Source organism: Danio rerio, chromosome 23 (genome assembly GCF_049306965.1).
Source record: "Danio rerio strain Tuebingen ecotype United States chromosome 23, GRCz12tu, whole genome shotgun sequence".
In the NCBI taxonomy this organism is placed as follows: Eukaryota; Metazoa; Chordata; class Actinopteri; order Cypriniformes; family Danionidae; genus Danio; species Danio rerio.
The window spans coordinates 25,138,569-25,153,382 of record NC_133198.1 but is presented as its reverse complement, the minus strand read 5'-3'; the positions used below and the strand labels follow the sequence as shown (position 1 = coordinate 25,153,382).

General features: G+C 33.9%; 1 protein-coding gene across 1 annotated transcript; it reads right to left on the bottom strand.

The window, feature by feature from the left end:
- Positions 1-2,461: 2,461 nt before the first annotated feature.
- On the bottom strand, positions 2,462-14,581 carry slc2a1a (solute carrier family 2 member 1a). Its single transcript, NM_001039808.2, has 10 exons — positions 14,348-14,581; positions 10,380-10,475; positions 7,761-7,921; positions 7,435-7,675; positions 6,077-6,239; positions 5,818-6,005; positions 5,004-5,108; positions 3,074-3,175; positions 2,796-2,999; positions 2,462-2,710 (listed from the first exon to the last, which is right to left on the bottom strand). Exons 1-10 carry the CDS (start codon positions 14,363-14,365, stop codon positions 2,522-2,524), a joined length of 1,467 nt encoding a protein of 488 aa, NP_001034897.1. The 5' UTR covers positions 14,366-14,581; the 3' UTR covers positions 2,462-2,521.
- Between the last annotated feature and the right edge of the window lie 233 nt (positions 14,582-14,814).

Below are 14,814 nucleotides of genomic sequence, written 5' to 3'. Positions count from 1 at the left end.
TACAGTTCAAGTACTGATGAACATGTTTCATCATCTGACACCATAATGTTGAGGTTGCATTTCTGACATATTTATGCTTGACAAAACATCAGTAGACATATCAGAACTCATGTGTTTACTAGACAATAGTTCTAGTTTAAAGAAATATATATTTCTTTACGATGTGATTGTGCGAATTAAATCATACTTATGTAATCCAGTAGTATGCAAATAAGCTTTTTCATTCGCAGAACTTGTGATCATTATTTTTAAAAGAGCGAGTGAATGTATAGTTGTGAGTAAAAAGTAGGAATTCCTCTTATATTGTTTCTCTACTGCATTTAAATAGAAAGTTCAGTATACAATATTAAAATATTGCATACATGCCATACTGCATATCATTTTTAAAATACAGTATAAAATAATAATATACAATACTGTATGTAAAAATATGCTGATTGCAGATTGCTGTTATATTTTCCATGTTTTACATTATGCATTTTACAATCTCAGGAAAATGGTTATTTTGTTATTTATGGTATACAAATACTCACACTTCTGAAATATTTCCATTGCAATATTTAGTAATTATTAAGAAGTAGTATGTACTGGTCAAATACTGCACATTTTGGCAAAAGTCATTTGAGCATTCAAATTAATGTGAAAAAAGTGCATAGTAAACAATGCATAACCTGTTGCATTCCTTGTAGGAGTAATAAGGTAGTTTGCTATTGTGAACATAGCCACCATGCTAAAGCTGAAAACAGTCACATGGTTAGTGTACAGCAGACATTGAACATTACAGGACATTCCCACCAAGAATGATAACTATAAATGTGATTATAAAAATTAGTATTCACACCAAAGCATAATGTTTTTCTGATTTTTACAACGCCAAAAAAGAGAGAACACTTTGAAGGATTCAGTGAAGCCAGAATACAAAATGTGATATTCCTAATATGGTATTGTTTTCTGGGGCAGTTTTACTCTTATGTGTTAAATAATTTAAATAATAAATTGCATACATCAAGTTTGAGCTAGGTTGCACAGTGGCGCAGTGGGTAGCATGGTCGCCTCACAGCAAGAAGGTTGCTGATTTGAGCTTCGGCTGGGTCAGTTGGCATTTCTGTGTGGAGTTTGCATGTTCTCCCTGTGTTTGGGTGGGTTTCCATTGAATGCTCCGGTTTCCCTCAAAAGTCCAAAGACACGCGGTACAGGTGAACTAGGTAGGCTACATTTTCCGTATGTGTGTTAATGAGTGTATATGGTTGTTTCCCAGTGATGGTTTGCGGCTGGAAGGGCAACTGCTGCGTAAAACATATGCTGGATAGATTGGCGGTTCATTCTGCTGTGGCAACCCTAGATTAATAAAGGGAATGAGCCAAAAAGAAAATGAATGAATGAACTTTGAACTAAGTTTTTAAGTTATCCAATAAATGCCAGTTTATAAATGCCAACAAAATGCAGCCGTGACACAGAAACTGCATATTTAATGCCAGTGATGACATGTATGCATTCACATTACAGTTACAACTGAATAAACAACGTTATGAAGTGTTAAATATTAAAAATGAGGAATTAAATATTGACATATGAAACTAAAACCACCATTAGGTCGCTGCCTTCGAAAGAAACAACAATATATTGTATGCAGAACTCTCAAATAATGTTTTAAATATGAAGCAAAAACCCTGAACAGGTGAATGCCGAATCACAGTCTTAATGAGTCACTGAATCATTTATTCAACTAATCTGTTCAAAAAGAGCAATTCACTCAGAAACAAACCAAGTGACTCTTTACAATTAACTTAATCTGTGAGTCAATGAATTAGTTACTTTAACTGCTACTTTCAAAATTGCTGATTCATTCATAAATGAAGCAAGTGGCTGTTTTTTATGAATGGCTTACTGAATCCTTCATCCACCCAATTCGTTCAAAAATGCTGAATCATTCCAGAAGAAATCAGCGTAAACAAATGAATAAATCTTTTAAATCTCTTAATTTTGACAATTGATTGGTGTGGGAATTACATCAGAATCTGGAAAAAAAGAAATATAAACTCTCCATTGGACAATCATAAAAGAACCAATGGCAGATTATTTCTGGGGTGGTTCTTGTGTCATGCCTGCCTCACCCTCTATATACTGTATTTCAAAAATAGTGGCTAAAATGAATATTGCTCAATAATAACTTCAACATGACATATAGCCACCATTAGAATAAGTAAGATAATACAAATTAAAATAAAATATAGCGATCAACTGAATTTAATGTTTCATGACAGACATAAAACCAGCCGGTTACTTCTCATTATCACAAATATATATTTTTAATTGTCATCGGCCACTTTAAACACTCAAAATCTTTAATGCTGAGAGTATTCTGATTGGCTTTCAGAATTTTATTTTGTGATCCCAACAATAATGTTATTATTGTTATAAATTCTTTAAGAATCTAATCAAATTAGAACAATTGTTAAAATGTGCTAGTTATCATCCCTGGTGTGAAATAGCCTTCACTGTATAAACCTGTGTGTAGAGCTCAGAGTTGTGAATCTGCCCCCAGTGTGTTCAAATCATCTCGGTTATATTTATCTGCCCCGGTGCGGAAGCTGGCTGTGATCTCTTCAAACGACCGGCCTTTGGTCTCAGGAACTTTGAAGTAGGTGAAGACGAAGAATATCAGCAGGAGGACAGTGAAGATGATGAAAACGTATGGGCCGGTCAGTTCCTGTCAGAAGAAACAGACGGTGAGTATTTGAACAAAAGTGAAAACACTGAGAAAAGACTGAATAGATGTGCTCAAGTTTCCGTACCTCAACATACTGGAAGCACATTCCCACTAAGAAGTTGGCAAACCAGTTGGAGAAACCAGCGACAGCGAAGGCAGAAGGACGAGGGCCTTGACTAAATAGCTCTGCCACAATGAACCATGGGATTGGGCCTGGTCCAATCTCAAAAAATGCCACAAAACTGAAGATGGCTACAATGCTGACATATGACATCCATTCCACTTTTGTCTATGAAGGATAAACATATTTCAGTTCACACTGAAACACAAAATTAAGTATTGCGCATAAATGTGTTCACATACCAGTAGTGCCATTGCAATAGTCATGAGAACAGAAGACACAGCCATTCCCATCAAACCAACAAGATGCAGTGATCTTCGGCCTACTCGCTCCACTATGAACAGCTAAATTACAAAGGAATACAAGCATTTTCAATTAAGTGTTAACAAAGCATAAGAATACTAACCGAGGTGCATTCTGATTACATAACCCTATATACATTTCTGGAGAGCAGCAAATACATCCCAGGAGGTAATTTTTTTGCAGTTTTTTTTTTTTGAGAATCCACCAGAGGCATACCTGTCAACCCTCCTGTTTTTCCTGGGATTCTACTGTATTTTACAGTTTTATCCCACTATCATCCCATAAAGGTATTTTCACGTATTTCTCTCATATTTTCAGTCTTTCTCTGAAGGGTGGCAAATAAACATTAAAGAGCCAAGCCTCCCTATATTCAACCCATACCACCGAACCACCAGAGACCGCCCTTACTCTTAAATGTGAGTCTGCTCTGTGCTTTCGTTTTATTCGAGCATGAAAACACTTTGAAATAAACATAAAACGGCACAGTTCCCTTTCCTTTTCATTACAGGGGCCGTCTCCCCTTCATATGCAATCCTCAAAGTCATATAGCACTGCATGACTGTCAGCTGACACACTCCATAGTGATAAATAGAAGCTGTTTGACTCGTGACTTGAAGCAGAGTGAAAGTCTGGGTTTTGAGTGTGTGTATGAACAGACTTATAGACATAACTAATAATAATAACATCTAAAGATGTTGATCTTGGGTTTTTTTTTAAACACAAGTAATTTCGTCCTAAATGAGTCTAAAAAGTTAGGAAGGCAACTAAATGCTTTCATTATAACGTTAGACGTGTGCATTTTTAAAGAGACACCTGTTATTTAATGTAATCAAACAAAGAAAAATATAAATAAATCATTTATTCGTTGCTCTTTAATCAGAATGTGTAAGTTATACAGTTAGGAAATGGCTAATGGGATTCATTAACTTGATTCTGTGTCTTTATATTAGCTAATCATTTTAATAAGCTGAACTGTTTGTTAATCTATTTGCTGCTAATGTATACTATTTATTTTTTCTTTTGTAAATAATAATAATAAAACATATTTATGACCGTTTAACTGCTCATTTACTATGAAACAGCTCCAAATAAACATATTTAGTAATGTATAATAATAATATATAATATATTCATAATATTTAGGGGGGGGTCCCTTTTTATGGAGGGCATATCCCTTATTTTTTACATCCCAATGTTGTCAAGGATGACCAGAGGCCGATGTGTAGGCTTTTTGAGATCTCAAATTTCTCTTGAGAGTGCCATTCGCTCCTGCTCTTCTTGCGTAATCCACCAGAGGTCGCTGTCGACTAACTTACTGACTGACTGACCAATCCCCCCACCCTCCTCCTTCCCTAAACCAAACCGAGACTGTATTAAAAAGCACCAATTGACCAGAGCCCACCTCCTTCCATAAACCTAACTGATAGTGTTTTTAAAAGCAGTCCAGAATAAGAAAATCTCTCACAGCAGCCTGATTTTTACCATGTTTTCAGATTTTACCACATTTTCACGCTGTTATTTACTTATTTATTTTATTTTATGGCTTTTGTTTTTGTGCTTTCTAGAACTGTTCTTTGCCAGACTCAAACCCTGTCATCACAGTTAACTCCGCTCTGCGTCTCAAATCCTCCACATATGTGGCGAGCCACTAACAGGAGAAAAGCCGTCCACATAGAGATAAGCGGTCAGCTAGTAAGCGTGAAAAGGAACGGCCTCTAACCTCCCTGTGGCATTTGTTTTAAAGACAAATTGCAGCCATATATTACTCGAGCTATACATAATTTGCGATCTCCAAAAGTGTATATAGGGGTGAGTTATCACAATTAGCCAATGTAGACACATACTGAGTAAACACTTTTACTAACTTACAGAAACCACTGTGAATGCTGTGTTCACAGCTCCAGCACCAATGGTGGCATAAACTGGCTCAGACACCCCCGCTTTCTCAAATATACCAGTAGAGTAATAAAATACCTGAAAAAAAAAAAACAATAACATTTACTTAGCATGCAAAATCACTGTTTATCAATGACCTTGTGATAAGTTTTGTGATACACAATGATTTTATTAAAACTATTTATTGTTTTGATTAGCTAATTAGCATTAGATTAATTCACATAATACATTTCTCAAAAACCAGTACAGGTAATTTCTCATCAGTTTCTAGTAGCATCTGCAGCTATTTAAAGACCTTTACATTTACAGCCATCATTGGCATTTGACTTAAAAACAAAAGAAAATTCAGATAAATCTACAAACCATAATTTAAAACATAAATTTAATTATGTAATTATATAATATATTTTTAATAGTTTTTTTATGTTTTCTGTTTGCCAAGAATGAATTTATTTGAACAAGTTGAAATATTATTAAAATTTAAAGTAAATGTCTTTTATTTCAGTTAACAAAATAATATATTTTATTTTCAGCTGTAAAAGCTGAATGCAGTGTTATAATCCATCAATGATTCTATTTTGATGATTTGGTGCTTTAAGTTATAGTAATAGAAAATGTTTTACTTTGTTTTGGTTTTATTTTAATAATAATGATTTATAAAATAAATTATACTAAAAAAAATTTGTATTAGTTGGCAAACATCAATTTATATTTCGCTAGTACAGTAGAAGTAGATAGGAAAGTGAATAGATGTATTGCCAGAAAAGAAATAAGCAGGAAAGCGTACAGCATTGATGCCGGAGAACTGCTGTGAGAGCTGCAGCATGATGGCGATGAAGATGGGCTGACGGTACAGTGATGAGCGGAAAAGCTCGGGGATGGTGACTGTCTTCTCCCTCATCATCTGTCTGCTCTCGTCCCGCATCTCCTGCATGTCTGCGCCCACATCATCAGTGCCACGCAGCTTCTTTAGCACTGTGGAAATCAGTTAGTTAGGCTGAGGGCACAGGCAACATCTTAAGTGGAGCTTTAGACACAGTACTTACCGCTCTTGGCTTTGGCCTCTTCGTTCTGGTTGATGAGGAGGTATCGTGGGCTTTCAGGACAGAAGGGCAACAGGGCACACTGGAGCACAGCTGGGATAAAGGTGAAGCCAAGCATGAAGGGCCACAATGTGGGAGAACCCATGATTTCTTTAATACCAAAGATCTACAGGAAAAAGATCACAAAGATCATTTATGTCTAAACAGTTGGGGTTAAATGACAAGATGATGAAGATGACGATATGCGGGCCATGTCTATTAAAAAAAGCCGACCCAGACTCATTTTGAAAATGTAACTACTATATACATTTCTGGGGTGTGCCAAATATGTCCCAGGAGGTAGGTTTTTGTGCAGTTTTTGGTTTTTGCAAATCCACAGAGGCCACCGTGTACACTTTTTGACATCTCAAATTGCCATCCGTGCCTGCTGTTCTCATGTAAATCCACCAGAGGCCGCTGTTGACTGACTTGTCACTCCCTCTTTGTCGTCTCCCTCGTCTGATCTTCACCACGTTTTCGGATTTGACCACATTCTCACCCTGTTATGAACTTGTTTACTTTATTTTTTGGATTCTGTTTTTGTCTTACCTCATTTCTGGAACCGCTCTTCCCCGGACTCGAACCCGGTTGTCGTCATCGTGGTCAGCTCCTCTCTGCCTCTCAAGGCCGCTGACGTACACAACAAGCTAACTCGACAAACTGGTTGCGGCGGGAAAGCCCTCCACATGGAGGTAAGCAGTCAGTCGGTAAGCGCAAAAACGAACAGCGTCATACCGCCCCTTAGTGTTCGCTTAAAAATTGGAATGCAGCCATACGTACCTCCGGCTATATAATTTGCGGCCTCCAGAAACGTCCATGGGACTAACTCTTCAAATTGAGCCTGGGTAGCATTTGTATACTGCTACGCTCTGTTCTGATTTGAAGTGCTTCTTTAATCCTCACCTGTGAGTCGCTTTGTATAAAAGCATCAACTAAATGAGTAAATGTAAATCATTGTCAATGATAGAGACCTGAGGGAGATCAAGTCTGGTATAAAGGCAATTTAATCTAGCAGTTTTGTTATTTGAAAAAAATTGGTCCCCCTTTATTTCCTTTCTACAGAATTGTGATTAATATGTTTACTATGCCTTTAGTACTTACTTTTACCATTGGATAGCACTGGTGGGTGGGTGGTTGGTTGAGGGAATGCATGTTGTTTGTTTTGTTTAATTATTAGTTTTATGACTGTTGGTTGTTGTTGTTTTTTTCAAATGTCTAATTGCTAAAATATCTGTTTTATGTTCATATTTTAAAAAAGTGTATTTACAAAAGAATGTCTGCTAAAATGTCTAATAATAAAAAATGCTTAAATACTTAAACACCTGTGCCATGAGGATGCCAATGACAATGCCAAGTTGATGAAGAGTTCCCAGCGCCCCACGTAATGAAGTCGGGGCAATTTCTCCAACATACATTGGCACAAAGCCTGTAGACAGGCCCGAGTAAAGACCCACAATGAACCGTCCAATAATAAGCATCTCCCAGGATTCAGCCAGCTTCGAAAAGCCCATAAAAGCAGCAGCTATGAAGGCCAGAATGTTAGCTATGAGCATTGAGTTCCTCCTGTTGGAAGATCACAAAGAGTTTCAGATCCAGAAGAGGAGCAAAGTATCGGTAAGGTTCTGACTGCTGTAGATTTTGAAGTTACCTGCCAAAGCGGTTTACAAAGAGTCCCACTGAGAAGGAGCCGAGAATGCCGCCCACAGAGAAAATGGCCACTGATACAGACCAGAGTGTGGTTAGAGTGGTCGGCGGAATGTACTCTGAATACCTGTTATGCCACGTCTCATTGTAGAAGCCCTCGATGATCTATGAGAGAAAAAAAACAACATTATCAAGTGGGTATGAGATTCATAAGGAATTTCAACATTTTTTATGTAATTTCATTTTCTTAAAAACGTATTTATACGCTTTAGTTTCTGTCACAGTTCATGTTATTAACTACTAGCATATTACCTGCCTATTAATAAGATATTAACTTTTCATTAACAGTTCTAAAGCATGATCTTATTCTGCATCCCTAATCCTACCCAAAACCAAAACCCAACTTCTAACTAACTAACTATTAATAAACAGCTAATTAGTAGTTCATTAAGCTAGTAGTGTTTGTTAATAGTTTGTTAATACTGTGAATTGTGACCTAAATATCATTACACTTCTCTAACTTCAGTCAACAGTCATCCAGCAGTACCACATTAGAGACAGCAGAGGGAGCAGAAATGTAGTGTCAAAACAGAATGCATTTTCCAAAACTATAAACCATCTGACCAACTAAACCAACTGAACCATCTTGGCAAGTTCTGTAGTTCCCAAGATGGTTCAGCTATTTGGTGTTTCCCAAATCCATCGTCCAAACAAACATTTGCAAATAGCCTCACAAACTTGTATGTTGCAGCTATACATAGATCTGTTGTAAGAAGCAGAGTACCTGGCTGTTCTCACTTATCTTCACTATGACCAATTTCTTTGAACACTTCACCATCTACTTTGAATGACATAAGCTTAAAGTTGTCTTCTGCACATTTTCTGTCATGTGCTTTTGAAGTTATTTTTATTAGTTCATTACAGACTGACAATTGTGCTCCTTCATAACACACTCCAATAACATTTACTGTTATTTCAAATGCGGTCATGGCTCTTGAAGAAACTAGGTGACTTTTGATTTCTAATTTCAAGCAGAAATCTCTGTTACAAGATTTCCAACATTTACATTTTATCTATATAAGACATATGTGCAACAAAGCTGCAGTGGTTTGAGTATGTCAAAATTGTAATATTACTTAATTAAAACATATTTGTAAAATTAAATGTATGAAATCAAATGTAATATTATAGGCAACAAATAAATGTTTATTTATTTATAAAAACTTTTTTTATATCATTGTATGATTATATCTGATTTCTAATAGACCTAGACAAGCCTAGACTGTTATACATTGTTCAATTGACACTGAAGGTACAGTACATTATAACTCAGCAGCGGAACACAATGCTGAACATATTGTTATCGCTTATTTAATTGATACGTTCAAGAACCATGTTTTCTTTCAAGCAGGTAAAATTAAAGGTTGAATTCATACAGTATATTCTCCTTGCATTCAATGGTAAAACTGTATAGATAAAGCAGAAATTATAATTGAGGATGCAGTACATCGTCAATGCATTGTGATATCGAACTGAACCAAATCAATGACATGATAATCAATATCTGCATTGTGAGACCAGGGAATCCATTTTTAATGCATTCAAAATTTTATGTCCAAAAAAGTCCAAACTTTTAAATGACAGTGTAACTAGCCCAAACTATTTAGTTCCTATTACTTATATTCCTAAAACCCCCTTTACAGTAATGGTGTCTTTACCAGCTCCTTGACTTTTGACTTCTTCTCTTTATCCTGTTAAAAGACTAGTGTAATGAATGGCACATGATTTCCATTCCATTTATAGAGTTGTCTCAAATATAGTATGCGGGATTTATCCAGAACCCTCAGTAGATGTGACCCATAAAGAGGTCAAGGTCATTCATTATTAATGGTGAACAAATAATAATAGTTGCAGATTACAAGCAAGTTTAAAGGGACAGTTCACTCAAAAACAATCCTGTTACAGTCCTATTTCTTTCTTCTGTTTACTCCAAAATAAAAATTTTGAAGAATCTCAGAATCTGGCAGTCATTTTTTCCCCCTGTAGATATTAATGGCTACAGGTTTTCACCATTCTTCAAAATAGCTTCTGTTGTGTTTTATATAAGAAACTAATTAGTACATTGTAATCTTTACATTGCAGCTATTTTTTTACTTCATAGACATAACAGTGGTGGCGCAGTAGCACAGTGGGTAGCACTGTTGCCTCACAGCAAGAAGGTCGCTAATTCGAGCCTCGGCTGGGTCAGTGGGTATTTCTGTGTGGAGTTCGCATGTTCTCCCTGTGTTTGCGTGGGTTTCCTCTGGGTGCTCCGGTTTCCCCCACAAGTCCAAAGACATTCACTATAGGTGAATTGGGTAAGCTAAATTGTTTAGTAGTGCTTTTCTATTATTAGACGCTCTGCATGTGTGAATCAGCATATCTTAAGCTAAGTTAAAAAAAGGATCAATACAGGATAGTTTATAATAGTCTAATCAAACACTAACACAAAAAATGAGGCAAAAACATGTCTACTCAATAATTAAATAAAGAATTGATGAACTAATTAGCTTAATTAAATAATCGTATGCATTATATATAATAGATTAAATGACATTTTATTTCAGATGTCTATAATGTTCACCTTCTGTGGGGCGTTAATGACTCCTGTATTGTATCCAAACTGCAAGGAGCCAATCACAGCAGTCCCGACGGCCATCATCAGCTGAGGAGTCACCTCCTATAAACACAAACAACATTTGGGTTTAATTCTGAAGAAACATTGTTAACCATTATTGGTAACTTTAGAATAATGGTCAATTAGTGTATGTATTTACTAACATTAACTAAGTATGTATCATTTTTTAAAGCATTTATTAATCATAGTTCAACATTAATTAATGCACTATTGCAATTTTTATTTGTGCTTGTTAACAATAGTTAATGCACTCTGAGTCAACATACACTAATGTTATTTAACTAAAGATCTACTAACATTAACTGTAAATATTATATTACTAATAGTTTGTTCATGTTAGTAAATATGAACTTATATTTACTAATGGAACATTATTTTAAATTGTTACCCTTTTTTGTAGGTTCTGTATGATAATATTTCAATTTCAACATTTATAAATAAATATATTTTTGTATTATTGCATCTGAGTAAACATGAACTGACTTTTAATTTGTATTTTATAAATTAATGCAATGCAAAGATTAATAAATACTGTAACATATCTATTGATAATTATTATAATCTGTTGTTAATTTATTAATTGATTTTACTATAAAGTGTTACCAAAATGCTTTAATTTGATTTGCAGTCAACAAAACAAAAATATGCCTAAGACTCCACTTTTTTTCCAGAAAAAAATATTTTAAGATATACTAGTTAATGTTAATTAATGAGCATAATTAACATTGATTAAATATGAGAAATACAGTTTATATCTCTGTTAGCATTTGTAAATAAACAGCAATGTTAATTCAAGTTAGCTCAGTTCCATTAAATAATAATTACAAATAAAACATTCCAAAAATACTATAAAAAAATTACAATCAAAATTAAATACAATTAAAAGATAAAAGCAAATGTTGGCTAAGATTAATAAATGCTTTATAAGTATTCATGTAAAGTAATGTAGTTAACTAATGTAATTAAAATTATTGTTTTAAAATTATTATATAATATAATGTTACTATAATAATGTTTAAATGACTATATCTCATCAAAAATGTAAGTATATTTAACTGTAAGTATATTTCATTTGTTTTCAGTTGTTTAAAGTAAAACTGCTTGTAGTTTCAAATTATTTATATATATATATATATATATATATATATATATATATATATATATATATATATATATATATATATATATATATATATATATATATATATAATAATTTTTTTATAGTAACAAAAACAATAGTGGCATGAGGCATATTTATTATGTTATCTATTTTATAAAATGCTACAGTATGTATGTATAATAGGTAAATGCATAATATATTATGCATACAAAATACAGAAAATATTAAATTAAAGAGGCATTAAATGCAGGACAATTAAAAGGTATGAATGTGCTGTTTTAATGTGGCTTTACTGCAATTTTTTACAGCTTTGTTTAAAAAAAAAAACATAAAATATCTTGAACAGTTGTAATTACACCCAGAATGCTTTTGAACCACCACGTGAACAATGGTTCAGTTGTGTATAATGCTGAATGAGGGAAACCCTGTCGATTATCAAGTATGATCCTATTACAGATCCAGCAGCACCTGAAGCAGCACACGCACTCATACCACCATCACCGCAGCCTCTTATTCCAATCCACTCAAACCACCGTAGGCTTTTACATAACATGCTTAAAAGGCCCTCAAAGACAACCAGCTGATCGTGAGCACCAGCACGTACAGTCAGATTAACTATATAGAAGGCACTTCTAAGTAACACTGGCATGTGATTTTATACGTGCTTCTTAGCATTCTTACCCAGCTTAACACTTTAGTTTATATTTAGAGCCATCTCAGCCTGCGCAATACTGTATATTTGTGTACCAAAAAGATGCAAACTAGACATTTTCAGATATATTAGTTATGCTACTCCTTTAACAGTCAAAGGTAGCAAGCAGTTATTCTCAAGCTTAAGCAGGTTACATCAGCAGCCTTTTAATAGTGTTTTAATCTATCTAATGAAGAGCCAATGTGTTTTAGTAAACATTTACTAGTTGACAGTAGGCAGGTGGCGCCCCCTTTCAGTCATTCTCAGTATTGCTCAGACTGTAGCACATGTGTTTACATGTAAGACTTGAACCTTGTTAAATATTACATAACAACAGATTATTATTGCATGTGATTGAGTTCAGCAAAATTACAAATAAATGAAGTGCATTTAGAAGTGTTGTAACTTTGGCCTCATGTCCTTAGGCACAGCTTAGCATTCCTGATGAAATGAACATATAGAAAAGTTCATAAACAATGCCACTGAAGCAAAGGGGTTTAGGTTTAAAAGACCACTTTTTGCAGTCATTCAGTAATAAGTGCACTGCTGCCTTACACTGTAATAATAAACTAGAATAATTGCTAATAAATACTTATCAAATAAATAAATTACAAACTAAATAAATAAACAAATATTTAACAAAAATAATTAGAAATTTAAACAAAACTGTGCAAAGAAATGCCAAGTTTACTTTAGCATCATACTAAAAAGTGGTGGGTTACTTTAACCTGAATTGGAGTAAAATATTGACCAACTCAATGGTTGGGTTAAATTCTTACTTGCATTTCCTTAAAAAAAAAAAGAAAAAAAAAAAATATATATATATATATAAATATATATATATATATATATATATATATATATATATATATATATATATATATATATATATATATATATATATATATATACAAATTTAATTATGTAAACAAACTTAATAATCAAAGAATATTGCACTTTTGAAGTTGAAATACACTATCTTCTTGTAGCACATGAAGCTGTTTAATTTACTTCTTGCAGTATTCTTTACTTCTTTAACAATTTACAGTGTGGATTACATAAAAACTTACATTATGGAATAAATGAAAATGAAATTAATATGTAGTGTAAACAGTACAAGTCTTTTTTTTCCTTGTTTCTTTTTAACACACAAGTTTACAAGCTAAAATCCCTTAAACATCTATCTTAAATGTCCCTGTTCTATCATTCTTTAATATTTTTTTTATTAATTTATTGTGTTGGTTCTTCCTTTGTGACCTCAACTAACCCTGCAGCTGTCAATTTCTTCTGTAAAACTCAAAAGAAGTGTGACTGCCTTTATGTTCAACCTTCCTCGCTTTCATCTCTTTATGTCCCTGGCAAGCAAGTTACATGCAAGTAAAACAAAGCATTGATGTAGTTCATCAGTTTTTCCTCTAAATCTCTGGGTGTCACATACTGTTTAGCTCTCATTAGGAGGTTTTAGCACATATTTCCATTGCTTAGGGGTTTAAACCTGATGACACCTGAGACCTTTGCTTCTGTAGACATAAATCTAGTTCATTATTTAACAGTACAAATGAGATTTTTATTTTATGTAGCACAATTCTGACTTATTTTGCACAGGTGCACAGTTTAATATTTGTTAAAGCATCTCAAATTTAAATGTAAAAATATAGAATGTTAATTTAAGTTCTGTTAGTCAAAATGTGTAGAAATAGTGTTATACTGTATTATTATCCTCACCAATTCATTGACTTTTAGAAATCCAATTTGGTTACAGCCTATTTACTGAAGCAGCATGACTTTCTATAGTTGTATTCATCTGGTTTTATTGACAAAATGCTAAGTAGGCAACTTTAGATAACATTTTTATTAGACTGCATGGCGGCAGGTTAAAATATTCGTTAAAAAAACTACATAATTCTGTTTTTCTTTTCATTGTAGTATAAAGCATCAACATTTGTGCAGCAGTAACCCATTTCTCCAATGTCTATCTTTTGGTTTACTGACTGACAGAAGTAATATATTACAAATATAGCTAATATAAACATACATTTATAATTAAATTATATATTCTTTTTATAATAGTCTACAACTATGAAGTGAGTAACATTACATTACCTTTTTATTAGACTCCATGATGACAAAAATTGTTCTTTAAAAAAAACTATACACTAATTATATTCTTGTTCTTCTTTTAAAACCGCAGTCCTCAACAAAAACACATATTACATTCGACACGAAAACTTTAACATTTAATATCCAGAGAATATCGTCCTATTTGCCATTTTGAAAGAAGTCTTCAGTCGGCAGTGTGTTGTCACTCGGTCTGTCAGGTGCGTTCAGCGTACTGCCATCAGCGGAGTAAAAGCGCTTAATATAAACTCTCCGACGCCGCCTCTGATTGGTTGTTGCCGGGATACCTCGGACCGTGTGGCAATGTGTACTTTTAGGCATGGGTAGAAATGAGCGCCTCGATTGGCTGCACGCATTCAATGGTTGTAATCAGGACCATTCTGAAAGCGTGTTGATAGATTTGCAACAGCGAACACGAGCATTATCAGGATTTAATATGCATGTCAAATATA

Bases quoted from the DNA above. Each gene is read 5' to 3' on its own strand.
- slc2a1a (NM_001039808.2), bottom strand. The intron at 7,676-7,760 runs GTAACTTCAAAA...ATCTTCCAACAG, and splicing joins TTTGTAAACCGCTTTGGCAG to GAGGAACTCAATGCTCATAG. The intron at 3,000-3,073 runs GTATGTGAACAC...TATCCTTCATAG, and splicing joins CTATTGCAATGGCACTACTG to ACAAAAGTGGAATGGATGTC.